Source organism: Nicotiana tomentosiformis, chromosome 5, assembly GCF_000390325.3.
Source record: "Nicotiana tomentosiformis chromosome 5, ASM39032v3, whole genome shotgun sequence".
NCBI lineage: Eukaryota > Viridiplantae > Streptophyta > Magnoliopsida > Solanales > Solanaceae > Nicotiana > Nicotiana tomentosiformis.
The window spans coordinates 12,416,247-12,443,864 of NC_090816.1; the positions used below are offsets into that span (position 1 = coordinate 12,416,247).

The 27,618-nt window shown below is 34.6% G+C and overlaps 1 protein-coding gene and 1 long non-coding RNA gene across 3 annotated transcripts; one reads left to right on the top strand and one right to left on the bottom strand.

Annotated features, from left to right (window-relative positions):
* Positions 1-2,987: 2,987 nt before the first annotated feature.
* Positions 2,988-18,252, bottom strand: LOC104087467 (uncharacterized). 2 transcript variants are annotated; one of them, XM_009591944.4, is made up of 21 exons: positions 17,951-18,252; positions 15,683-15,781; positions 15,399-15,550; positions 13,151-13,223; positions 12,493-12,615; positions 11,977-12,085; positions 11,499-11,578; positions 11,291-11,372; positions 8,819-8,958; positions 8,595-8,705; positions 8,348-8,461; positions 8,121-8,210; positions 7,729-7,782; positions 7,475-7,549; positions 7,232-7,307; positions 6,940-7,039; positions 5,903-5,972; positions 4,877-4,947; positions 4,381-4,493; positions 3,975-4,217; positions 2,988-3,562 (listed from the first exon to the last, which is right to left on the bottom strand). In XM_009591944.4, the coding sequence occupies exons 1-21, from the start codon at positions 18,074-18,076 to the stop codon at positions 3,207-3,209; spliced, it is 2,457 nt and encodes an 818-aa protein (XP_009590239.1). In that variant the 5' UTR covers positions 18,077-18,252; the 3' UTR covers positions 2,988-3,206. The 2 variants fall into 2 exon arrangements, with proteins under 2 accessions (XP_009590239.1, XP_009590238.1); XM_009591943.4 differs by having other exon boundaries at positions 2,988-3,568.
* Positions 18,253-24,338: 6,086 nt separating this feature from the next.
* On the top strand, positions 24,339-27,538 carry LOC104112525 (uncharacterized). Its single transcript, XR_689997.4, has 2 exons — positions 24,339-24,597; positions 27,240-27,538. It is a non-coding gene; the product is annotated as an uncharacterized lncRNA (long non-coding RNA).
* Positions 27,539-27,618: the final 80 nt, after the last annotated feature.

Here is a 27,618-nt window from a genome sequence, read left to right on the forward strand (position 1 = left end):
CTCTACCCCAGGGTAGGGGTAAGGTCTACGTACACACTACCCTCACCAGACCCCACTAATGAGATTATACTGGGTTGTTGTTGTTGTTGTTGTATATTATATACTATATACATGATGTTATATACTTATATATGTGTATATAGTATATTATAAGTTAAAGGTAGATTGGATTTTAGCAAAATGTTAATTAATGTTTGTACATATTGTATATACGTACTATATATATATATATATATATATATATATATATATATATATATATAGCATTGTGAAGATGGTGATGGATATGAGTGTTGGAAAAAGCATCAGCAAGAAGTTGCAAAATGTGAAAAATTATCTATGAACAAACAACAGCAGAAAGCTCTAACGAGGAGATCTACAAAGTGATTTGTGCAAAAATGACATATGATATCTCTTAATAATTGGTTAATTAATATCTAACTAAATGGAGATTTTTTAGGTTTGAATTGATTTGACAATTAGTCAGTTTCCTTAATTGTAGGGATTCTGCCATATTTTGAATACTAATTGTAGATATTTAATTTTATGAAATGAATACAATTATTGTACAAAACGTGATTTCAATTGTAGTTGTATATTATGAAATTTACTCTTATAACATCTCTTTCATATCTTTGGTTTCAAAAAAAAAGGCAAACATGTGAAAGGCGACACGTACTCTCTGAAATAGTTAAGATGCATGCATGCGAGAGTTTGACTTGAACATCATCATTATAAAAAATAACAAATAACAATAGACTAGAAAAATTCGAACCGTGAATTACACCAGTCATCCAAACTTAAGTCTTATTATGCATTCAAGGCTCAAAAACAAATGTTTATTTTAATAATGGTGGATGTGTTCATCTAATCCAAGACACTGAATGAAGATAGAACAGAAATAGCCGACTAGCAAACAAGGGCAGCAACAACATGCCACTAAGGGACCATCTCTTCTTGTTTCACCTGAATGATACACAAAACTATTGATTGCTCATTGTTCGACATGTAAAATATAACGGGTTTAAGTTATATACACCATCAACATAAGGAATTTTTACACCATTAAGGGTGTGTTTAGTACGAAGAAAAATATTTTTCATGGAAAATGAGTCTTGTTTGGTTGATAGGTGAAAAACTTTTTCCGAAAAATATTTTTTTGTGTTTGTTTAGAGAGTAGAAAATAATTTTTTATGCTACTTTACTCCCCCTCCCCCAAAAAAATAAACAAATACCCAATGTTTTGAGGACTCTATTTTCTTTAATAGTTTAATTATTCTTTTAAAAATTCACACAAACCCAAAGTGACTAATGTGATGTTTTACTTTTTCAAGCAAAAATAACGTTGAAATTTGTGCTACGTAACTAAAAAGAAAATACTATTTTTTTGGTTGAAAAAAGGTCTCTTTCTACAACATGAAAAAGTACTCATTTTGTTAAAATTAGAAAAATTCTTTTTCTACATTATAAAAAGAAAATACTCATTTTGTTGAAATGAAGTAAACTTTTTACTACATTTTGTTGAAATGAAAGAAAATACTTTTTTCTACGTCATAAAAAGAAAGTACTTTTTTTGTTGAAATGAAATAAATATTTTTCTATATCATGAAAAGAAAATATTTTTTTTGTTGAAATGAATGAAATTTTTTTTTACATTATGAAAAAAACAATCATTTTGTTGAAATTGAAAAGAAAGTACTCTATCTACAACATGAAAAGAAAATACTCTTAATAATATTTGGGTGGGGTGGGGTGTGGAGGGGGGATTGGTGGGGATGGGGAATAGGGTGGGGAAGGTTGAAAAGAATTTTGGGTGGGGATGGGGAATAGGGTGGGGAAGGTTGAAAAGAAAATACCAAAGTTTATGGGGAAGAATTTTGAAAAATATTTTTCCTTCTTTTGATAGGAAAAACATTTTCCTCCGAAAAAAATATTTTCCAAAATATTTAATCCAACCAAATATGGGAAAATTAGAAAATATTTTCCTACATACCAAACACACCCTAAGTCATTTTTACTTGTTGTAAAATATAACATGTCTTGTTTTCAAGATATCAAACCCCATATTATATAACTTAAATGAGCAAAGATCAAGAAATCAACAAAAGAGCATATAACATACCTTGTTATATGAGCTTCCTCTTTCTTTGTCTAATTCTTTGGAGATCTTACTCTATTTAAAGAAAGCAAAGATTGAGAATTACCTATAAAAGGGGAGAGTGCTTAGCTGGTAGGAGTATTGTTCCTAGTTGAACTGGAAAAGAGTTATATAAAATTTGAGACTTGTTCTGACCTATTTTAACATTTTGCAATATTGGCTAGCCTGGTCTTTTTTTATCCGTTAAAAACAGCTATTCCAATTGGACTAAATAATAAGAATAGCATTCACATGGGTGGTTGAGTTGGAATTGGAAATTAAAAATTGCAATAAACTTTGGTTAGTAGAAGCAGCCATTTATTTTAAGTTGCAATTGACAAAAACAATATGTAGATGTTGACACATTGTTTACACCATTTTCTTCCCCTGTTCTTGGAATTTTTGTAATTAAGGGTGATTAGTATGGACGAATTTTTCTTTTTCTTTTTTTTTTCAATTTTTCCATGTTTGATTGCCAAGATCCATGAATGCCCACCCCCCCCCCCCCCCTCCCAAAAAAAAAAATCCTCCATTACCCCCACCCCCCCCCCCCCCCAACTCCCCCCCCCCCCCCCCCCAAAAAAAAAAAAAACTCCCACACCCAACCCATCTACTATCTTTCCAAAGAATAGGGTAATAAATTACTTTTTTGATTGAGCAAATGTCAATCTTATAAATCCGATTATCTCATATTAAAAGCAACTGGTAATACCAAAGTTCGTATTTCCTGAATATCCAATGAGCACCCCAATTTAAGGTACTTTAACATTTAGTTGATAACTTGATATTGTTCGAGTATTGTTAATACACTCTTGCTGTACGTTGCAACTGATAAAAAATAATACAAAAATTTGCTAATTCAAGTTGAAATCGCATGTAATGACTTCCGTGAACTACAAAGAATTGCAACAATGAATTTGCGCAAAGAATACAGTGTTCAGACTAAGGGAATATAGATACAACTCTCAATTATATTTCAGTTAGAACTTTTACTGACATGATGAGGGGAAAATTTTACAAGACTAGTGAAATCTTATTTCACTGTTGAGCCTAGTTTTGATTTTGTAATCTACATTCCAGATGATGTTCGGTTTATTCTTTGGGCACCCAATTTAGGAACCGTAGGTTTGTTTCCTCGGCCTCTGCCAACTGAAGGTCTGGCTTTAGCAGTTGGTACAGGAGCTGCAATAGCAGCCCAAGGATCATTATCATCAAGTGCTCCGCCTTTTTTCACGTTCAAAGGCTTCGATGAAGAAGCTGGGGCAGCTATGGCACCCCACGGGTCATCATCGTCAACTGGTCTACTTGCTCTAGAGCTTGATGGCTGAGAACTGGTTCTTGGAGCAGGAGCAGAAGCAGGTACAGATCCCCACAGGTCATCGTCTTCATTTTTGGTTACCTTTGGTGTGATGCTTCCTCGCAAACCTGTAACTGAAGCAAATATCGTAAGACTCAGGAAAAGAAAAACAATATAGAAATTAGCCTGATCTAATAGCCACACAAGTAATCTGCTTCCAGTTTTTTCCTGGTTTTCTTTGTCTAAGTTTGTTACTTGTAATGGATTTCCATTTTCCTTTAAGGGGAAAAGAGGATTTCGAGATTTAGTTAAATCTGAGTTTCTGATGGGCAATATCACTGAAGATACAATCAAGAGTTCCAGCAGTGATAGAATCTCCTTGTTCATCACCCTCGTCTAATTTTGATATTTTTTTTTTTGTGTGTGCGCGTGTGTGTGTGTGTCTTTCAGCTATACATGTAACTGAACTGACTTCCCTGCTTACTGTCCAAGAACGTAAGCCTCTACTGGATCACATAGTTTAATAGACATCATCATTACCTTGCAGTTTTGGTTGAGAGACCGGACGTCTTTGAGCAGCTTGGATATTTGCTAGAGCGGGAGATGGTTTTGGCTCTTCGTGGGGCTCGATGTCATCCCAACCATCTTTATCATTGTCATGACCTTCATGAATTCCATTTTCAAGTTCTCCCCATCCATCATTTGATGTTGGGGATACTGGCAAAGGCTGATCTGTCATATCGTTGCTAGAACTTACATGAATTTGTGTTATACCCGAACTATCTGCAAATGTTTATAATTTGGAGAAACCAGTATCAAGTTGGAGATGAATTCATCCTCATAGGCATATGATCAATATTTGAACAAAGCAACACGAAGATAATCTTTCATTATCAACCAACTCCTGAAGCAAAATGCAAAATAAATGAACTTGTAAGATGCATACTTGAGCTAGCATCGGGGACTGCAGAAGTAGGAGGCACAGTTGAACAAGCTGGAGCATTTGGACTCTGCTCAGAGGATTTACCGCCTTTAAGAGTCAATGAGCTCATAGCCCAACTGCAATATGAGATTCAGGCCATATTATTGAAAACTTAAAGGAATTTGAAAAACTGATGAATGAAAAGGGTAAATGATATAGCTCCCATAATCACAACGCATACATACTTCAACAATTCTTCAAAATATTCTTTAGTATTAGTTCAAAGGTGGCAATATTTTAATGCTTTGTTAACACCCTCTAAATTTTCACATCATGACAAGTTAACAGAAGTTCTGAGATAACTATAGTCAAATTCGGATAAAGCTTAGCGGACGAATTTTAAATGGAACTGATGATAAAAATGATTATGTTGCTGCTGTTTGCCGAAATGCAACGTATAGCAATTATTTTACAATAGCAGCAAAATGACCACATAAAAATTGCTCAAATCTTTACATACCCTAGCAAACTCGCATTTCCAGGCATTGAAGAAGTTCCCATGCTTGCAGTGCTGGTATCTCCAGTGCTAGTCTAGAGAGGACAAAACACAAATGAGGGCACAAAATTCACAGGGGAAGGGCAAGAGAGCACAACTGAGAGCACATGTCATACTTACATGACATGCTGAAAACCACAAAATTGTAAGGAAACATTTGGTATGTAAATATATTTTATCTGTTTCAAGAATCTTTCTTTTATATATATATATATATATATATATATATATATATAAGAGGGTGTGCACCCAGTTGTGAACTATGAACAGAAAAAAGTGCATACTCCCTCCGGCATACGTTCCATTTTATATGAAACTTTCATTTTTGGTCTGTTCTGAAAAGATTGACACATTTCCACAATTGGGTACTCTAATTTTTTATGTTTCATTTTACCATTAAAGGCATGCTCTTATAAGAATGACATGGCATGTTGAAAGCCAGAAAATCGTATGGAAACTTTTGAATGTTAAATATTTATGCGACAAAAGCATTTCCTTCATTCTTAATGGCTCCAAATCAGTCCATCACAACATATATACAAACTAAAGCGAAGGACGTAAATGTTCATTTCTAATCCGAAACAAAAATGTGTGTTGAGTATTCCGAAATACGGAAAAATTCATGAGAAGCTACTTAATTTTAAAGTTAATAAGCTGGGAAGGGCACCCAAGAAGTGGCAGAACTCTACTTCCCGCTCATCAGTTTACGGTAACATGAATTAACAAGAAAGAAAGACACAGCTTCTTTTAACAGGACTAGAGTATAGTCATGCCACATATCATCCAAGTTTTATAATGTCAAAGTGGAAAAGAAGCTTTCTTTCCTTCTTTTCAGTTATGCCAAATAATCCCCAAGTTGTATGAAGAGGTGAAAACAATTCTTCTCAAGCTCCGACACAGCTTCAGAAAAAGCAAGCTTTTCAACCCAAGGCTAAAGTTGGGACATCTAATGTGCAAGTGATTTTTTTTTAAAAAAAAATACATTAATACCTTCTCATGGTGCTGCTTGACTAATTGCAAAAACTGATCAACTGCTTGGAATGCGTTTGATTGAACATCACTGTTCATTGAAAAGAAACAAGTGATGATAGAGTATATATGCGCAGAAAATAATCAGAACAACTTTTCCAACTAAGCATAACATCTAATCCGACAAAGCAACTCAAACACAAAAAAGCATTCAGAAACTAAGAACAAAGCCCCGACAAACAAACAAAATGCACTATCTTGGATTCCAGTTTTGGAAGGGAAAAGATTCCAAACAAACGGTACAAATGGCAGATATTTGGATTACCACAGTCTTCAGTCTTCTATCTGTAAATTGAGTTTGACATTTGCACTATGACGAGCAATAGGCTCCACAAAGTAATAAAACCTAAAGTTTCTAACAACTACAAGCATTTCTTACTTTTTGAAAGATTTTAAAATATAGAAATGCACATAAATTATCCAGACAGCAATGGAACTAATCATGTTTGAAACCATTAACATGCAATGCTTGATAGCTGAATCTGTCAGCCTAAGCATCCATCGAACTATCAACCATGAGGATTCCGGCAATCACAGCGGTCCAATAGCCTAAACCGAGGCCTACTATTACCAATCAGAAAAAAATGAGGCCTACTACAAACACGAAAGTTCAATTCACCTAAACCACAGAGGACCAACGCCATGGAGTTCAAGTGCATTGACACTGATCTATTTGCTAATGCAAGCTCCTTAACTGTGATTGTATCAGTAACAGCAAAGGTTAAAAACTTCTTAATTTTTATGAGAGCAAAAGTAATCCCAGAAAGTGGCACTTTCTGAATATTGGAAAGAAACGAGTTCAAACACAACAAAATGGATAGTGATGATTCATATAGCTGACCCCAACTAGAGATTGAGGCATAGCTGTAAAGTAATCCCGGAAAGAAATGTTCTTAAAATTAGCATAAACAGATTCCATGTGAAATCAGATATCTTACGTCCTTATCAAGGACAAGTTTCCACAAAGCAGTAAATGCAACTATTTAAGAAAAGAATACCTGTCGGGATCAATGGTAAGTACAACTATATTAGGTAAAATGCGGGTTGCAATCTCAGTCACGTCATAGTAAGAGCTGGTAGCGCACAAAGCCATGACACCTGCCACCATATTAAAATTTAACATCCATTATTACAGAGAGAGGAACAAGGATAAAAAAGGGAAGAGAAAGCAGCGACAAACAAAGGAATCTGGAAAAGAACAATAAAGAATCTCTGGAAAAATTAAACTCAAGAATATTATCATTAGCTTGTCAAAGAAAAAGGTTGAATGCAAAGCATATATGGTGCTACCTGCTGCTCGGGCAGGTGAAAATGTATCACGCAAGGCACGAACAGTGAATGCATTTATTAGCACCCTTTTCCTTGTCTACAGGCAGAAAATTCCATTAATTATCATGTTAGAAGTAAAACACATCTTGGGAAGGATAGGATCTATTTTAAACTCTTTCATTAGTAAAAAGCCAGCAGGCATTTGAAACGTTATCACGTTTTTTAATTCTGGAGCAGTATGAGAATCAAGACACAGTTCCTTACTCCCTCATTAAGGTAACTGGCAATATTTCCAAGCAATATAGTGGTGTTTGTTCTAATTGCTGGTTCTTCATCAACCTACACACGCCACAAATAGAAGAGCAAAAACTAAGAAGCAAAGAAATAAGCCTAGACAAGAAGGATAAGTTTTGCAGTATGACACATGCCTGTAGCTTCAACAGATATTTCAAACACTATGAAGCAAAGAATTAAAGCATAGAAACGAAGAGTAGTAGTTTTCCCTGTACACTTCACACCTGTAGTTTAGAGAGATATTTCAACAAAGATCCCGATATCGTGCGATGTGAGAGCTGCAATAAATTTTGGAAATACATTAGTTAGCGTGATACTAGGAATTAACAGTAACACTATATGGTACTACTCAACCACTATGAAGCACGATATTCTTCATAGATGTCCAATCTAAGAAACTATAAGCACTATAGCATAACATGCAAATGCTAAGAAATATACCAGTGCATATAAAACATCAGTAATCAGACTTCCATAAGGAAAGTCAAACATAAGTACAGTGGCATGTTCCAGTTCAAGTATAGATTTAAGCGCCGCACAGCTATGTCAACTTACTGGATATTTGTGCTTATATGTTAGAACAAAAGTGCAGGACCAATATGCAGGATGTACGCACCTTAGGAGCCAATACAAGCATAGATTTAAGTGTCAACTCCCGAAGAAAAGCAGACGTGTCAGAGAACCCAGTAGCCACATGAGCATAAACCTGATCAAAAAACTGTGTCAGGCAATTTGACCATCAAAGTGATAAGAAATTCTTACTTATTAAGGGTGTCCCTTCAAGTAAGAACAATTGTGCTCTCGGAAAAAAAAATAGCCACAATTCATCTCATATTTTCACACCTGCTCAACAACTTGTGCAGATAATGACTCCCCATATTGATCAATGTGCTGCAGAAGACCAACTCGGATAGCCCGATCATTGGAGGAAAAAAGTCTTATGATCGTAGGCAGTACCTATTATAGATGCACACAGTTCAAATTATAAGTTAAAACAGAAACTAAACTCCAAAAAGAAGATGTGATCACTGCGCTGGATGTAAAAAGTACGTAATGTTGGGAAAAGGGAAGAGCGAGAAAAAAGTTCAACCTTGACACTGAACTCATCTGTTGAAAGCCAAGAACCCACTTTCAACAGCGCCGTTAAAGCAGGAGCAGCAGCTGAACCAAATTCTAATGCAGAAGCCAGCAGAGGAAGTAACTGCAAAGAGAAGTTTTATATTTGCTCCATTAATTATTTATTTATTATGAGTAAATTTTTCTATTTGCTTTATTTAACACACTCAAATTTTTCATGGAAGAAAAAAGGTTTACCTTCTTCAGCACGATTTCTCGAGGAAGTTGCTCTGCAAGATTTGGAAGCTTACGGAAGAAAGTGTCCTTTTCTACACTGTCCTTAAGATTAAGTATTTCCATGAATTGAATGGTCTCCACCAACTTATTGTGGAAATATTCTGCCAATGGATGATTAGCACCTTTAGTGAGATCCAGCAAGTGAATCATATCTCGGACAGAGTAGAAATACTACTGCTTCAAGTCAGGCAAAAAGAGAAGAAACGAGACTAGATAATCCAGGGTGACAAACTGATAATTAGAAAATCCTAGAAGAAGAGTAAAAGCAAGAATGTGCCATGAAAAATGAGCAACGAAAGCACCATCAGATAATAAGAGGGACTCAAGCATTAGCTCCACATAATGAATTCCACAAAGATGAGCCAAAATGGCTTGATCTGATTCAGATAGATTTAAGTTCATAGAAGACATACAACCCTAAGGAGGGTACAGAAAATTTGGGAACGTAAGATATACACAAGGAAATATATATATATATACACACACACACACACTATATTAAAAGCACGAAGGCCCTTAGCGAAAGGTCGTTCGCCTTTTTTACCCTTTTAAAATAGAGTTCACATTAGACAAAATAGTCATTTAATTATTTTTCGAATATTTAAGACTTTAAAACAAAATCAACTACAAATCTTAATTGTTAAATATTTCCTTATAAAAATAGTTTTCTTGTTTGAAATTTGCAACATATAAAATTTTATAAATTTTACCTTAAAACACCCGTTCCTTGTTTGAAGTTTGAGCCATGTGAGGCTTTGGGGTCTAAAGTAGAGTTGCAATTTCACATGAAATTGGCTACGGTTACTATAAATTTACATGTTTCCATATTGATTATCAATAATCGACAAGAACTAAATTATTTAGAACAGATAATTAAGTCCTTGATTTAGATAATTAGCAAAAAAAATCAATTTAGTTTTTTTTATTCAAATTCATCATATAAGTAAAATTATTTTTTCAAGTTGATAGATTCTTAGGGTTTATAAATTTATTTCCATAAGCACAATGTTGCCGGTAAAGGATATCCAAAATAGAGTAAAATAAGTTATAATATAGTATTACAAGTTAAATTGGTTGAAACGCAACCTTGAAGAGTTAGTATATAATGCAACAGTAGAAGACGACATGTATTTTAAATAATTTGTATATATATATATATATATATATATATATATATAGAGAGAGAGAGAGATGCTTTTGGAATAGATGAATATTAATTAATTTTAGACTTTATATTGTCATTGTCCGCTTTTTTAAAATAAAAAAAAATTAAAAAAAAAAATTTAAAAAAAAAAAATATATATATATATATATATATAGGACAAATCTATTCATTCTCAAATCCTAAATAAAATAGCTATAACTATTAACATCAACACAACATTCTCATAAAATAAAATAGCTATAATTATTAATATAATTAACTTAACTAAATTGTTCGTTGTTGCAAGTTTAAAAGATATTTAATTATTTTAAATTCAATAAACGAGTCAATATAACAACATTATTGTTGTCGTTTTTAAAATACAATAAAATGAATATCGCATCAATTTTAATGCCCATTTTTATTTTACATAATTTATTCTTCTTGTATGTAATTTTTAGTTTATTAGCACGTGCAACACACTTACTCTAAAGCTAGTATATATAAACACGAATGTCTAAGTTGTAATTCAGCTTTCATTTAGTTCTGCCAAGAGGCTACCTGTTTGACTCATCCTGATTCACCAAGCAAGAGGGGCATCAATATAAATTAATAAACTAGCATGCAACCAGGTGTAAGATAAAGTTATAGAAGGCAAAGCCATTGTGAGGGGTAAATATACCAAATTAGACTAAACCAACAATGACAAAAGCAAAATACAGAAAATTGACATGATTATCTTCGATGGAGTAGAGATCAATTGGAGGCTAAGACTGTCATGATTGGCGTGTTACAGAATCCCGCAATCATTCTTTTACTCGAATATGTCACAACAACAAAAACTGGTTCATAAAAGAAACAAGAGAAAATGACCTGTTCTTGTTCATGGGTTGTAGGAAGATAAGGAAGAATAAGAAAATCGTAAAATAGTGCAAAAACCACATTAATAGATCAGCTTTAAAAAGCTGTCTGAATTATCCTAGATGAGTAATGGTTAGCTATATGTGGAGAGTAAAACCAAATCAGCATTGAGTCCTTGGATTGAAACATGGACCACAGGCAGATGGTGATAAATGCATTTTCAAACATACATTGAGCTCATACCTGCTACTAGATGAGTAATGACTTAGAACTTATTGAAATTAATACCCGCAATCACTAAATTCAATGAGAAAACAACAGTTTAACAGTAGAATAGGAGAAAAGTATTAGTCATATGATGTACGGAGCTTGGACAGCTTGAGAACATAAATAAGATACAAAAAATAAAATCGAAGAAAAAATATTACCATTATTTTCGAGAAGCTTTGATGAATTCAACCTGCGAGCAGGCATAGAGCTCAAGAGACGCTGATAATCTGGAAGTAGAGACTGTGAGACAGGAAAATAAGCCAATAGCAAATGAAATGAATTTTTCAAAACGCACTGGACGAAAAGAAGAGTATAACCGGACAGGTTATAAAGAGAAGCAAATCAATCAATGAATTTGCAGTATACCTTTGGAATAGAAGCAGTGTTGCGCAGCTCCTCTGTTTTGCTCAACTTGGTACCAGAAAACAGTTCATAGATAAGACAGCCTAGCAATTCCACAGCATCAAAAGATTAATTTGCAGGTGAAAAAGAACATTTAAGAACTCTAGAGCATTTGATAGATAAGCAAAAAGCTCTCATGTCCATTTTGCATCCAGAAAATGGTGACTCCATAATAAATAGTCAAGCATCATAACAATGACTATATCTAAGAAAGGAGGTACAGCAGAAGCAATCATTTCATTAGCCGAGGAAATGTTGAACGTTAAAGCATTGTAGTTTTTTCTACACTCTTGGTAACATGGTAAGGTCCATAACTGATTAACTGCAACCTATATTCCAATATCAGAAAAGTAAAACCTCAGAAAATAGAGAGCCAAAACTTTTTAGTCTTATCATTCTATTACCATTCAATAATAATGACAATTAATCAGAAAATACTTACCTAAACCCCAAGAATCTGTAGCCCAAGGTGGAGATTTTCTGATTGTCGTCCAGTCAGACTTCAGCAGTTCCTGGGATTTGTATTGTGCACCAATAAGCCAATCATATTGCTGCACACAAATAAACACAAACAATGAACTTGTATTGCTGTGTGACGAAGGAAAAAATGAAAACAACAGTGAAGCATGAGATACTGGAGAATAGCATCAACCAATCAATCAACTGCACTTCTATCCCAAATCTGTTGACTCGACTATATAAATCCTCTGAAGGAAAATACAGTTCTTCTGCTAAAAGAGGAATTAAAAGAAAAACTTTCAAGGATAATTAGTTCATCATGTTGTACGCTCGAAGAAACAGATATTACGTTTCTATTTTTCCTATCTTTTCTTTGAATGCTATCTACAAAGATCAAATAAAAAATCTGTAGCTACCCACCCTGTGATTCAGAGTTAAAGACGAGGTTTGGTATGGCATAAAAAGTGAAAAGAATGTTTAATTCAGAATCATAGTTTACCAGCATTGGTCCAACAGAAGATTCATTTTGTCCATCAAACTCAGAAAGTACATCAAAGGCGTGCAACTTCCAATCCAGAGTTTGCGTAACAACAACACTAGCCAGACAAACATTTCCATGAACCTGCACTAGTAAAAATGCAACTCAAAATAATCCATCAAATATTCGAGTGATCCGGTAAAGTTTGCAAGAAGAAGATTAATTAAATGAGCTCAAAAGCTACCAGTACGAAAAAAGTAACAACTACATCATATATATACAATTAATTACTCCTAATCACTATGTCCAGAGGATCAGATCCAAGTCAACCTCTAGTTTAATTAGATGAAGCTTTCACCACGGATGAAAGAATAATATTTCAGACTTCATGAGGTATGCTTGGCCCAAGCTTGAAGAGCTCTTCAGCATTTGGATGCATCAAGGAATGTATAATGAAGCTAATAATCCAACTTATGAGTCATAACCTCTATGTACAACGTGAATAATCAATATAGCTCAACCATTTAGATATTCATAAGAAGCATCAATAAACAAATCTCTGCTACAAAATTCTATTTTTATCCTAATATCAGAACTTTCACTTCCTCGGGAAGTAGCTCCCATAGATGCACTCCTTCAACAAGGGGAACAAATGAAATTTAATCAAAAGCATACTTACAAGTTTGCAATCGTTATTTAAGAAGCTCACAGCTTTGGCTATTCGATGCAAACCCCAGGCATAATACTCGTCCCTGCCATCATCAAATAAGGTAGAGATTAAAACACAAGTTCTGAAAACTACAGCATAGCTTCAGATACAGGACGCTAATGTAATATCTAGATACACCAAGGAATTGCCAAGTTGAAAAGGAACGTGTGCCCAGTAATTCAATTTGAGATAGAGGGAATGACATTTATTGGAACTTTTAATGAATATTTAATTTGTCATTGCCTCATCGTATCTTGTCTCTTCTACCATATTACTATTATGCCATGCCCAGGCCCAATATCTCCCTTACTCATGCTACATAGTTCACAAAGTGGATAGTAAATAATGGATGGTTTTCTGGGGAAAGGGATAGTTCTTGTGGAGTAAGTCGGTGGAAGGGAGAGGTTAATCATAGAATTCTGGCTCAAAAAACTCTTTCTAGTCCTCGAATTGCAAGGTTCTTCTGAAGCTTTTTTTTAATATATTTTAGCTTGCAATTTTGCATCGGTTTTTTCCTGATGACCAGGTAATGTTAAGCTCAATTTTCTTAGTTGTCTAGTAGCTTCAGCCTTCAAGAGCTGAAATTTTGCAACAATGGTTTAATTATTTGGCAAGATTCTGGTCGTGAAATACTAGAATTATGTTTTTCAAAACCAACATTGTGTACCCACCCTTTCAAAGTGTCCCTTCAAAGGAAAATAAGCAGAACAAGAACAAGATAGATCAACTCATCAACATGATATGACATGGTAAAGAGATGCCCTTTCCTGAAAGAAGCAATTTTGGGGGGAGTGAGGAGAACTAAATAACTACGTCAAATCTCCAATTTTATATTGAAACAATCCTTCTATGCCTGAAAGAGAGTTGATTCCAGGATACACGACTTCTAGCGAACAACCACAATGACAGAAATTAGGCAGACGGGAGTGGAAACATTCTACCAGGTACTCCCTGCGGTCCATAATAAGTGAACCTTTTGTCTCTTTATTTTGGTCCAAAATAAGTATCCTTTTACATAATCAAGAAGGAATTAATTCTATTTTTCCAAAATTTGTCCTTATTTACATATCCCAATGTGTCAAGGTAACAATTAATTAAAGGTAATTTAGTGAATACGTCTTTTTTTCTCTAGGAGTTCGTATTTTCTTAAGGGGTGTGCCAAAGGCTAAAAAGTCACTTATTATGGACCGGAGGGAGTAACAATTTTGCTCTTCTTACCTGATTGTGCTTAAACTTATCAAAAAAAATTACATTGGTGATTTAAAAAAGTCCTCATTTGGGTGCAGTTAATTTTTAAATTTAAGATAAAGAAACTCGGCTGGTAATTAATGCTTGAGTGGCCAAGTGAGGTTTGCGAATTTGTTGGTTAATATGTTGGTCAATTCCCCTTTATGCTTAGCTACATGTTATTTTCTCTAACAGCTTGACTTGAAATCACCAAATGCAAGTACTATGGTTGACAAAAAGTTTGTCATCCTACTGAATTTGATTTTTGATTTATGCAGCCAAGTTGTATTTCAGGTCAAGTGTTAATCATTTGTTTAGTATGTAAGTTGTTAATTTTGGATTTCTAAAGTATACATTACAAAGTCTTTATTTGGAAGAAAGCTCCATATGAGTTCTAGCAAAGGGGGCTTTTATTAAGATGTTGTTGATTCAAGTCAATGAGTTAGCAATGTTGGATTTGCAGGAACTAGTCGTCCTGCACACTATCATTTTTTGGGATAAGAACAATTTGAGTTCTGACAAGATGCAGTGTTTGACAAACAGCATTTATTATACGTGAGGAATCTTAGATCTCAGCTAATGGCCTTTCCAAAAGTTGTTTTCTATTTGTTTTAATCTATGAGAGTTCTTTAGTGATGGTCGGATTTATTGCAGGTCTGCTTGTTGCACCCTAATCCACACATCACGTGATGCGCTCTTACTGCTAAACTGAAGTCTTGGGGCTGTTCTTCAGAAAATAAAATTGATGCCTTATAATGGACTATAGATACCAAATTCTGGAAAATAAATAGGAAAGCACATTAATTCCAGGTTGAACCTCTGGAAGCTTATGAAATATTATAGGCAATAAAAGTTGAAGATTATACATTTTGACACAGCAGCTGCTCAAAAATTACATCATGCTACCATTATTGTAATTCAAGTAAGTCACGTAATCAATCTTCTTAAGAATAGAATGTTAAGAAGTCAATGAGCCTTGGTAAATTCATACCTTTGGGTACCTTTTAATCCTAATTCCTTAAGCTTTTCCGAGAGTGGCATGACAGGTTCAGTAACAATATAGATGATAACCTTAGTAGTAGAACCATCAAAATTTTCAGCTTCAGTGCTGTGAAGAAATGACAAAATATTTGGATGCCTAACCTGAAATATCGAAAGAAGAAAAAGTTAGCATGAAGGACTCCAATAATTAGTTCGAACTATGTCCTTAAGCTAAAAAATGAGAAGCAATACTCTGACTACAACCTCTTGATTTACAAACAATGATTAGCTTACCGTACGAAGTCTCTTTACTCCGTTTCGTCCAGCAGCTAGATGTCCATCATTTGTGTTACTTCCTGAGAGAGCAAATATTGACACAGGAGTCCCATCATCCTGTTTGAAGAGAGAAGCCAAAATGAATTACTTGATGTCAACCAACTAATTTGCATACTGGAAAACTGAAGGGAAAAAAAGGCCAAAATGGCACATAGCTAGTGGTAAGATGTCTACATTAAATAAGTGTATGATACATCTTACAGTTTATCGATTTTAATGTTTAAGATGGAATCCCGCAAATTACAGTCACAATCCCGTTCATATAAGGATTAATTTTGTGGTTCCATGGCAAGGATTCTACTGCATAAACCACATCATTCAATTATTTATGATAGGAAATTTATGAAAATTTAAGTAAGCATGAAATGGGCCATAAGGAAATCAAGGAATTGAGAAATTTTGTATGAAATGTGCAATATTTATATGACATGCCTAGCGACAAGTTTAGCTCAGTCATAGGAAGTGACCTACTGCAATTGAACAGTTGTGCTATGCAGCCTATGCTTAATGTTGTGAGTCTCTCCCACCTGGATAATTTCACACTTATTTAAATTGATCTTTAGTCTGCAAAGTGCAAACTATTTGCAAACGCAGTAGCACTTGTCTCAAATATGTTAATTGAGATTCATTATCAAAAAAACACTAGACTATCATTTGCAAATAGTAAGTGTGAGACTTGAACTTCTTCATCAAAAAAGTGTGAGACTTGAACTATCCTGCCTGCTACTGACTGTAAAGCCCTTCAAATAGTCTTCTACAGTTGTACTACAACTCTATCCATCATCTTGAGCCTCTATCACCAAGACGAATAGTATATGAGAGTAGGGGCTTCTTGAATGGGATGGCTTCTCTGGATGTCCCAAAAAGGCCTCCAACTCTATGTTATAGCCTTCACACCCCGATCCGATGGTCCTCATTCTACCACTTGGCAAACTGCTACTGTGTACAACGAAGTAAAGGATGCTTCAAGAAACCATCTAAGTTCTTCCTACGAGAATTCTTTCTTTCAATCCTATTGAGAGGATGATCCCTTGGTATCCTTATCATAGCTTCCTTTCTCATGAACTTTTTCTATACTTGGACCACTTCATTTCTCGATTCCCTCGATTGGCTGCTTTCTTCACGAAGGGCATTCCTCTTTATGGCAAAGACACAGGAAGTGGGTTTTTTTTTTATTCGACAGAACCATATCTACCTGAAGTGGAAGAAGATCCATGCAAATGGTCCGAGACGAAAGAGCTTTGGATCTGTTAGGAAGAACAAGCACTACAAATGCACGGTAAAGATAGCAACGAAAAAAATTCCCAGCCTAAACTTCGCCAATCTATTTGAATCACGAGGAGCAAGCAAACTCAAGCACTAACGGGTATGGGCAGCCATAATACATGTCAAAGTCCCAAATCGGACTCTCATGGGATGGGAGATATCTTTATATGGCTTGAGCAATCTTCACCTCTTGAGTTAGCTTTTGCGGTTGAGTTAGGCTCGAGGTCCATTTCTTTATTGTATCAAAGCCAGACACATTCCAATTCATCATTATTTTGCCATATGATGGGCCCCCATTTTATATTATCCATGCTACAGATGTGGTGTCAGAGTCTAACGGGATGGGCTTGAGCTAGCTTTTGGGGTTCAGTTACTCCGAAAGTTCATTTATTTATCAGTACACACACCAACAATAAATATAGCATGGCAAAGATCAATCGCACAAGAGACACCAAATTTTTACGTGAAAATCTCTTCAATGTGAAGAGTTAAAAAACATGAGATCAAAACTCCACTACTTAAAAGATCTCTTACAATGTAGTAAAATTGAACTAGTAGTAAGCTTCCATGTACTACTTAAAAGATCTCTTACAATGTAGCAAAATTTAAATCCCAGTGCATTTACGAGTCCTCATCACACGCTCCAATATATAAAGATATTGTCAAACCTCTCTATAACAACCATCTTGACATCAACATTTCACTATAACAACTAAGTTATTTTTGGATCCGATTTTTAATGTTAATGTTTATATTATGTGTTTTCTATAACAACATTTCGCTATAGCAGCCAAAAAATGTCCGGAAAATGATATCATTTTAGACAGGTTTGACTGTACTATCAACAATAAACAACACATATCATCGTAGCAAATTGAAAACATAAAAGCTAAACCATTATTTCAACTTGGAGCAGAAAATAAATCAAAACTACGTCGAAATGATGTCTGTGTATCCGACCTTGGAGGTGCCACGGTAGTGAACCCAAGAGCCCCAAGCAGAGGAATAAGGTTCGCCGATACTATAAGGCAGATCTTTGAGGCCTGTTCCAGATCCGCTGACGACGCCTTTCAGGAAATTAAACATTGTAGAATCTCACCGATCTCCGATCTCCGATCACCGACGAGGAGACGGAACCAGAAAAATAACGACTCTGTTACACACACACACACACACACAATACGCGGCATAAATGGGAACTGTAGTGATAACTTGATATTTTAGTGCTTCGCGGTCTACGACAGCCTTTTGTCCCTTGCCCGTACTGTGAAGAAGGAGACCATTTAACCCGTACTGTGAAAAAAATAACGGAAAAATAATGTGATGCATTTTTAAAAAACAAATCAATAAAAATAATATTTTTATATATTAAAAAATAATTTAACTTAAAAAATTTTATTTTACCATTAATAAGATGATTTATAATCAAACAAATATTTATGACTTGTTTTAAACCATAAGTTTTAAAAAGGGCAAAATACATAGTTTGTCCCCAAAACTTAGTGTCAAATCCATATGACACACTTTCTGATCACGCACAACATTTTACACACCCAACCTATTTGAAGTTTATCTAATACATACCTTCTTGCCGACGTGGCCAGTGCGTGTTTTACCAATAAAATAAGGCGCGTGAACAATAAAAAATTATTTTCTTTCTTTATTTTTTATTTTTTTTCATTTTCCAAAACCAATTCAATGCCTATACTCCGCCAAATCCAACACCCACCTTCCACCGTCGTTTCTCCGCAATTTCTCCACCATCCTAACTAACACCCACCTGCCAAGAAACACCATACATTCACCATTGAAGCCTGTCTTTTTTTTCTTCTCAAATTAACCTAGTTGTTGATAGTAGCCATGAAAGCCTTTACCTTCTCTATACAAAATAGTGTAGTTTGAGTTAAACACAGAACTAAGATCTTCAGGACATGCCATTTATGTCTTCAATCTTTGAGTTTAAACAAATATTACGCAGTTTGATGTTCTTGAGTTATAATAAAGTTTTGTAATTTCTTCATCTGAAAGTATTTGTTGAATTCTTGTTACTAGCTATTGCTCGTGTTTTTAAAGTATACAAGGGGGAGGGCTTAAAGCCTTAGAGGTGGAAATCGATGGAAAGGGGGCTTGGAGAAGAGGGTAGACGGTGGAGGAGGAGGAAGTTGATGGGAGGGGGGCGAAGGTAACATAATCTTTTGTTGGAAAAAGTTTAATCAATTAAGGTTTATTTTAGATATATATTTATTTAAAGTTGAGTGATGACATGTGTCGCAATTTGATTGGCATGTGGATGCAGTCTCCAAATAAAAAATTGTTCAAGAAAAAAATTGGTGTGTGTTAAACACATTTTGAAAAGGTTAGGTGTGTAAAAGATTGCCCGTGCTCAGAAGGTGTGTCGTAGAGATTTGATTCTAAGTTCCGGGGATAAGCTATATATTTTGCCTTTTAAAAAGTATTTATTTCTTAAATTTCGTGGTCGTACATTAGATAAAATAGAAGAAAGAAAACATTTATTTTATAATTCAATATTGATAATTTGTTATTATAGTGAAAATGTATGTAGATATAAGTATTGTTATTTGTTTTTGTTTTTTGGTGAACTGGATACTCCTCTTCGTGTGTGTATATATACACGAAGAGGTTCAAAATGGTTACAACATCGTTTGAGAGTCTAAGGTCTCATTAGTTTCATTGTTATTGTTTGACACTACATTAGGATTACAATCCTTAACATTTCTTGCAAATACAGTTCCTAGGATGTTTGCCCACATTGTCTTGTTTACAAACATCGGAGGAATTGCCAAAAATTATGTTATTCCCAAAACTCCCTTTCTTGCTTCTTCTTTTGCAAGGAGGTCCGCTACCTGGTTTTGCACCCTGAAACTATGTCCTAGTACTGGATTTCTCAGTTGCTCCTTGATGACCTGCAATAAAAAATAATAGAATTATAATGAAGATTTTCCTCTTTTATCATATTAGTAATTTGTACATAATCAATGTTAATCTCTAGGGGGTATGAATTTTTGTTCAAGAGCTATTTTTAGGCCCTACCAACAGGCATGTAGTTCTGCCCCAACACTGGTGGTATGTGAGATGCTCTTCATGTAACCTAATACCCAGTCCCCTCTATTGTTTCTGAAAACTCCCCCAAACCCCATTACTCCTACTTTTGGACATGCAGCTCAGTCAGTGTTGAGTTTGTATGAGCCACTTGGTGGGGGATCCCATTTGATATAGATTGTAGTTGTGTTTTTTCTATCACTGTGATGCACTGCAATATGGTAGTATTATGTAGCTCTAGCAATTATTTTGTCAATAGGGATGTAGTTTCTCTTATTTTTTTTCCCCAAAAAAATGTTGTTCCTAGTGAGCCAGATGCTCCAGAAGAAGAAATTTCCAGTCAATTGAGTCATTGAAAGATATGCTTTTAACCTTATTCCAGGTTTGTTCCCAAGTTTCAACCAGAAAGTTTTGCATTGATGCATTCAAAGAAAATGTGGGACTGACATTTAAGCCAATGTTGCTTAGATATTTTCCAGTTGGCAGCTTGTTGTGTTACACTAGCCATGTAAACATTTTAATTTTATTTGAAACTTTGAGTTTCCAAATCCAACTAAAGTGGTCATCGTGACCATTATTATGGTCCAATTGAGAGTTAATGAGGTAGTAGGCTGATTTTGTGCTGAAAATCCCATTATTAGTGAGGTTCCAGATTTTCATCAGTGTTGATAGTAGTAGGGATGAAGGTCGACTAAATAACATTGGTTATATCCATGGGAATGGGGTATTGTATGGCATTGAGGTTCCATTCCCCATTTGAGTGAATGGATTTAATCTTTAAAGTTAGATCATTGTTATGCCAAGGGCCATGTAGAATGTAGCTTAGTGGTTGCATATTGGGGATCCAATTTATCAACTAGGAAGTTGACTTTGGCCTCATTTATTTGCATTTAATGTAGGTCTGAATCTTAATCATTCAGATCTTAGACATTAAGTGCGTTTCTTTTTAAAGTATGAATCTTAATTTTGTGTTTGTTTTTTTACTTCACAGCCACTTAATGGGTCTGAATAGGTATGTATCATTACGATCTATAACAAATACTTAATTTCATTAAGATGCTATTATCCATATTCATTATTAAGTGTCGTCACTGCCTACCATTATCAACCACCACCATACTCAACCATCACCACCATAATCCTCAAGCATAACCACCACCATTGTCGACTACCACCACCCACCATCCCCACCACTCCCACCACCATCATTCTCAACGACAACCAATACTCATCCACCTCAACTACCACAACTAATCATCCCATCTTCATCAATAACCATAGCTGGCACTGCCCATCATTATAAATTACCACCCCCACCACCATCTTCCTCTATCACAACTACCACCATCACCACCCACCATTATTAACTATCACCACCCACCACCACCATCCTCAATCATAATAGCGACCACTACCAATCACCACTAGCTACTACCCTAAACTATCACCATCAACCAAATATACCACCAAACACCGCTTTTAGTCGGCATTTACAAGCACTACTGTTAGCCATCACTACCAAGAACTATCATATTTTAAAAAGCTATATATTTTAGTGATGGAATATTAGATTAATTAGTATTTTATTTGAATTTTATGTTTATTAATTTTCAAATAAACGTAAATTTTATATATTTAGATGTTAAAAAATAAATAATCTTAATCATTTAGTATTCAGATCTTAATACACATCTTAACTTTAAGATGTGTATTCAGATTTAGATGTCTTAATCTTAATACACATATTATTATTCAGACTTGTATTCAAATTCAAACGTCTTAATCTTTAAAAAAAACAAATGAGGCCTTTATTCCCTTTATGGACTATCCATCTAGAAGCTTTAATGCATACCTTCCATCCCTCTTGAATACACTACCAAGTCCTAGTCTTCTTTTGCCCTACTCTACCTTTCACTGCAGTGCTTCCCCGTTAAGACCCTAGCCCACACTATGTGAGTGTTTTGGTACAACCTCTAAGCCTGGCTAGCGAGGTTGGCTTTATTTTTCATTTGAGCTTGTTGTAAGCCAATCCCCCCTCCTCCCCCCCCCCCCTCCATATTTTTTGGTTTAATGACAATATTCCATTTGATCAGGTGCATTTTCTTTTTTCTGTTGTGGTGCCCTATATAAAGTTACTTTGAATTATGTCAATTTGATTGGTAATGTGTGATGGCAATTTTATGTATTGCATGACATGGTTGGGAATACTTCTTAGGCTTGCCTTTGCCAAGGTTGTACGGCCACACATGTTTAACATCTTTATTTTTCAACCAACCAACTTAGTGTTCATGTTGTTAATGATGAATTGAAAATCCCTGTTGGTAGGCCTGTTATGGAAGACGAAGAAGCCCACGTACTTGCCAAAGTCATTTTTAAAACTAGACACTTAATTCTCTTATATTATTATGAAAAAGTACTAAAAAGCTAATATCTTTATGATCTTCGCTATAAAATATAAGGTATAACCATAATTAAAAGAATGATTGGCCAAGCTGCTAGGAGGCCAAATTTATTTAATTTTTTTTGACAAAAAAGTACTTTTTGGAAATTTGAGGTTTTTAGCAAAGATGGAAAATTACTTTTGATTAGTAGCATAAGTATTTTTTTTTTGGGAAGAAGCTATAAATTCTAGTTTCTTCCAAGAAGCAGAAGCAAAAAATTAATTTGTTCAAGAAATAACCTTACAATAAATTTATATTTTTTAAATTATTCCTCATTAATATAATATTTTTCTATTTCTTTTCCTTTTCATTTTTGTCTACTATACCTTTTTCTCTTGTTTATTTTAATCATATTTTTATTCTCCTTCTCCTATTACTAAGAGTAAATTTTTAATTTATATTGAATAATATATTTTGATATATTTATTTTTTCATGTAAACAATACGTAATAATAGATACTCAATGTTATTGCTTTAGAATAACTATATCCTATATTGATTAGAATTTTTAATTTATATTTTAATTCTATGTTTTATTTTTAAATTAATTCTTTTATAATAAATATTTTTTTAAATAATACTAACCGCAAGCCGAACCTTTATTATCTTTTTTCGTAATTTGATACTTAAAAGTACTTTTTAGAAAGATTGGTCAAACACAATGAGCTTGCAAAAAGCACTACTCAAATGAATTGGCCAAACACAAACTACTATTTTGCAAAATTATTTATTCAAAAAGTACTTTTGAACAAAAACACTTTTCAAAATAAGTAATTTTTGGCAATTTGGCCAAAAGGGCTCTAAGTCACGATACAAGAGATTTTGTGTAACTTTCTCTATAATTGTTGATACCTTATGGTGGAATATTAGTCAATATAACGAAAGGAATTGGAATGAACGAAAGGTAAAAAAAATCATTACGTATTCAATATAGTTAGCTATCGCAAATAAATTTATCTTATATACGGATTCAATCATTAGGTTTCGAATGCTTAGGGCGTGAACAATTGTGACACACGTTTTTATATATTCGAATATATTTTCTTAAGACAACTTACTATGTTTAATCAGTTGAAGACTCAATTAGAAGTGATTATTGAAGGGTAATTTGCATAATTTGCACAAATAGAATCATTCGGTACGGCTGTTTAGATTTTGACCTTGTTAACAAAAATATTAAGAAAATAGACTTCGGCTATAATTTTTGGAACCACTTCTTGCAATTGCAGAAACTTTTCATGCGGTGATCACTAGGATTTATCACAAAAGCTAATCATCGAAATTTTTCATAGATGATCACCAATACTTGCCATAAAACTTGACGGGTTGCTAGGAAAAATTCTAACCATTACTATAACTATAGGTTAAGCAAAATTTTGTGAAAATAGCACGCGCTAGTCAATTTTCGGACTGATAATTGAAAAATAGCCAGCGTTTGCAAAGTCATTGAAAAATAGCCACTATTTTGTTGCAACACAGAAAGTTCCAACATAATATATTGGAGATTGGTACACCTGTGTATGAACTTCTAGCATATTATGCTGGAACTCCAACATACGGAAAGTTTCACCATAATATACTGGAGATTGGAGCATCTGTGTATGAACTTACAGCATATTATGCTGGACAAGTATATTATGCTGGAACTCCAGTATATTATGCTTGAATATTTTTCGAATTTTGAAAAGTATTTTTGTTCAAATTTATCTTTACATGAAAAATAATTAAATTTTGAAACTGTGGGTATCTTTCAATTACCATCTATAAATTTGATTATTTTTTAAATTTCGCCCCAAAATTTTGGCAATCACGAGGAGCCCAAAACTATGATTGGAGGCCATTTTCTTAAGATTTTTCTAGAAAGGTATTGTAAAGAAACACGTATTTTTATTTATTTTAAGAAAAAATAAAGAAATGTTCTATATAACGACCGGAGACGTTAGCTTTCTTCAGTTACAGTGAACGGAGAAATTAACAACGCCGAAGATGACCAGTACCGGACTCTTCAACTTCCTGCGGCCCAAATTGCGTCCTCAGTCCACCGATATACAGGCCGCCGCTACTTGGGGTGTTGCCGCCACTACCACCGCCCTCTGGATCGTCCAGGTCCTTTCCTTTTTCACTTTTTTTTTCAAGAATTTTGGAATCTGACTTATTCGTATGTACTTCAATTTTGATTTTATGTTTTCCTTGTTTTTCCTTATCTAATTCCATGCCATATAGAGTTTTGACAGTCAAATTGTCGGTCACATAATGAATCAGTCGAGTAATTCTCCTTAGATCGTATAAGCAACTAGGTGGGTCAAGGATTTTTAAGTCAGTGGATAAAGAATACCACTGCATCTACTGTAATTTTGATAGAATATCAACTTCTTTTTTTTTTTGAAGAAACTATATTCAAATTCGAATTTTTAATTTAGATCATAGGAGCTTATTCAGTTATCATAAAGATTTAACTGAACCTTTGATTGCCACTTAAAAGCTTCGTTTGAGCAGAGAGCCCGAGCTCAGCTCGATAGCCAGGCCTGATATTATGATTATGGAAGCGGAGCATCTCCTGTCAAGCATCTTATACTGCTATTTTTAGTTGTCATGGTTTGTGATCCTAATAGTAATTAGGAATCATTGTCTGATCACTATCCGCTTGAATTGAAAATTAGATTAGCATTAAGATTACAAACCATTGTAATTAGATAAAAAAAATACTTACAACTTACTAATCTGATGATGATGCCCATTTTTGTTCAACATTTTTCAGCATCCTTTTCTTTTATGATATATTTGAGGCGCTTTGCACTCTTGGGATTTGTTCAACATTTCCACAACTTGATCTATTTTTTTCTTTCTTGGGATTCTAGATCTGGTTTAGGCATGGTCCATTAGAGCCCCCTATGCATTAATAGTTATGGTCCTCAAGGACGTGAACACGGGGTTCTATTTCTTGAACATGTGTTACTCGTAGAAGTTTGAGTTCTGGCATTTGCAGTTTATGGATTGATGTTTATAGCACTAATCTTGTATCTATGTTTCTAAAAGCTATTGCAATTTCTTTCTCGTGTTTTAAAAGTTATACTAACCTCTTTTCCGAAAATTATAAGTCCTTGCATTGTCCTTCCTTGTTGTTTAACTTCCGAAATGAACTGAAACCGTCAAACATAGCTCTTAAGAGTTAATGCCATATAGGGAAAGTTGGTATGTTTGACAGGAAAATGTTGGGATTTGAATCCTTCCCGATTTTTTAAGGATTAGGTATTCTGGATTGGTTCAGTTATCCAAAATGTGCAATTATTGTTTTGATAAATGTTGTGATGTGGTATCCGTCCAGTTATGCAATACAACATTTGGTGAGCAGGTTAGCTTTGCAGTCCAAAATCTTGTGTGACAACTTTAGGAATCAAGAATCTAATTTGACCATAGGTTACATTAGGTGAATTCGTCCCATTTCCCTATGTCTTGGTGGGTAGAGGTAGTGGTACCTCTACTGGCGGAAGCTAATAGGCTAGCAAATACTTGGAGGATCAATTGAAGTGCGCCAAAACTTGTATGTACCCCATTGTTATCCAAAAAAAAAAAAGCATTTGGTATGCCACGGGGTCAACTTTGCTCTCAAGTATACAGTTGACACTAGTTTATCAGACACACACACACACACACACACACATAGTTGTAAATTTCATTGATTCAACTTTTTTTCTTTTGAGCAAACTAAATCATCACCAATGGCAGGACGAGGACAGTCGAAATGGCAAAACAAGGTAGTAAAAGCGGCATATGGATGGTGCTAGAGATCAATTTTCTTCTAATTATTCATCCTCAAATTTATCACTGTATTATCTATGGCCTAGTAGAAGGGTCTTTTCTGGGAAGGCTTAGAGAAGGGGTGGGAGCTTGTTAGGGCGGGTATGGAACAGCAAGTAGGACACAACTATGGGAATGACTGTATTTTAGGTCTTTCCTGTGGGAGTTTCAATTATCGATCTCCTTGCCTCTAACTTAAGACTATAGGAATGGATAAGGAATTAATACAGAGGTGCACCAAATGTGGAAATAGGTGAGAAGAATTTTATCCAGAGTTTTTTGCACTCTGAACAATCCATAACTCTTTTTTGTACCCATTTTCCCTACTTTTGCTATCAGCCAAGAGTCAACTTAGTGACATTGGCCAAAAATAGTCATAATTGCACCCGACCTACTAGTTTAAGAAAATGGGGGATTCATTTTGTTAGTCACTTCGTTTTGTGTTGCAGGTTTTTTGTCCATTTATTTTCCTGTCCATCGGTTTTCCTTCTGGCTTTTATGATGACATTAGTTTCATTTTTTTAACTATGACGTGTTATAAACTTAAAGTTGCATTTTCAGATTATCTTATGTGCAATATATGTGTACTGATGAATGTGGCTGTTTTAAGATATTAGATTGGAGGTTTGTAAAGCACGTAATGAGAAGGAAGGTTCCTAAACTTTTGATGAATTCTATGGAATCTGTTGAAGTAACTTTTTCATTTAAATGTTTTGATGTCCTTTAATTGGATATCTCATGTATAAGCTTTAATTAGAGAGTAGAGAGCGAAGCAAGTGCTAATTTAGTCTTTTGGTGTTCTTTTATTTCTTTGCACTTCTGGACTTCCTTTAGGTTGTGCAAGTCCGTTCTTATTAATGTACTGTTTGGATATGTAAACTTGATTTTGTGATGGCATATGTATCTAATGACACCTCTGACCGTGTTACATTATTTTCATATATAAGCAGCCATGGGACTGGCTGAGGAAGACTTTTGTTGAGAAACCAGAAGAAGTGAAGTGAACAAAAATGCTGAAGAAGCTGGTTGAGCAGGATTAAGTTTAATAATGTATCTCATTTCTCGTGGTTCTTGTTAGTGCAATAAATCATGAAAGTTTAAGTTAGCTAATGGTCTCTCTTCATACATCACATGTTCACATTTTCATTGTTAGTAACAGTGATGCTTGATGTTGTGTACTATGAATATTGAAGAACATTGCATCAATGATTTGGTCAATGCAGACAATAGTTGAACGGGCTTTGTGAGATACAGTTTGTGCTGCCTGATTAACGTAGAAATTAAATGACATGTAGCGGCTGCTATTAGTAATTAGACAATGCGTCCTGA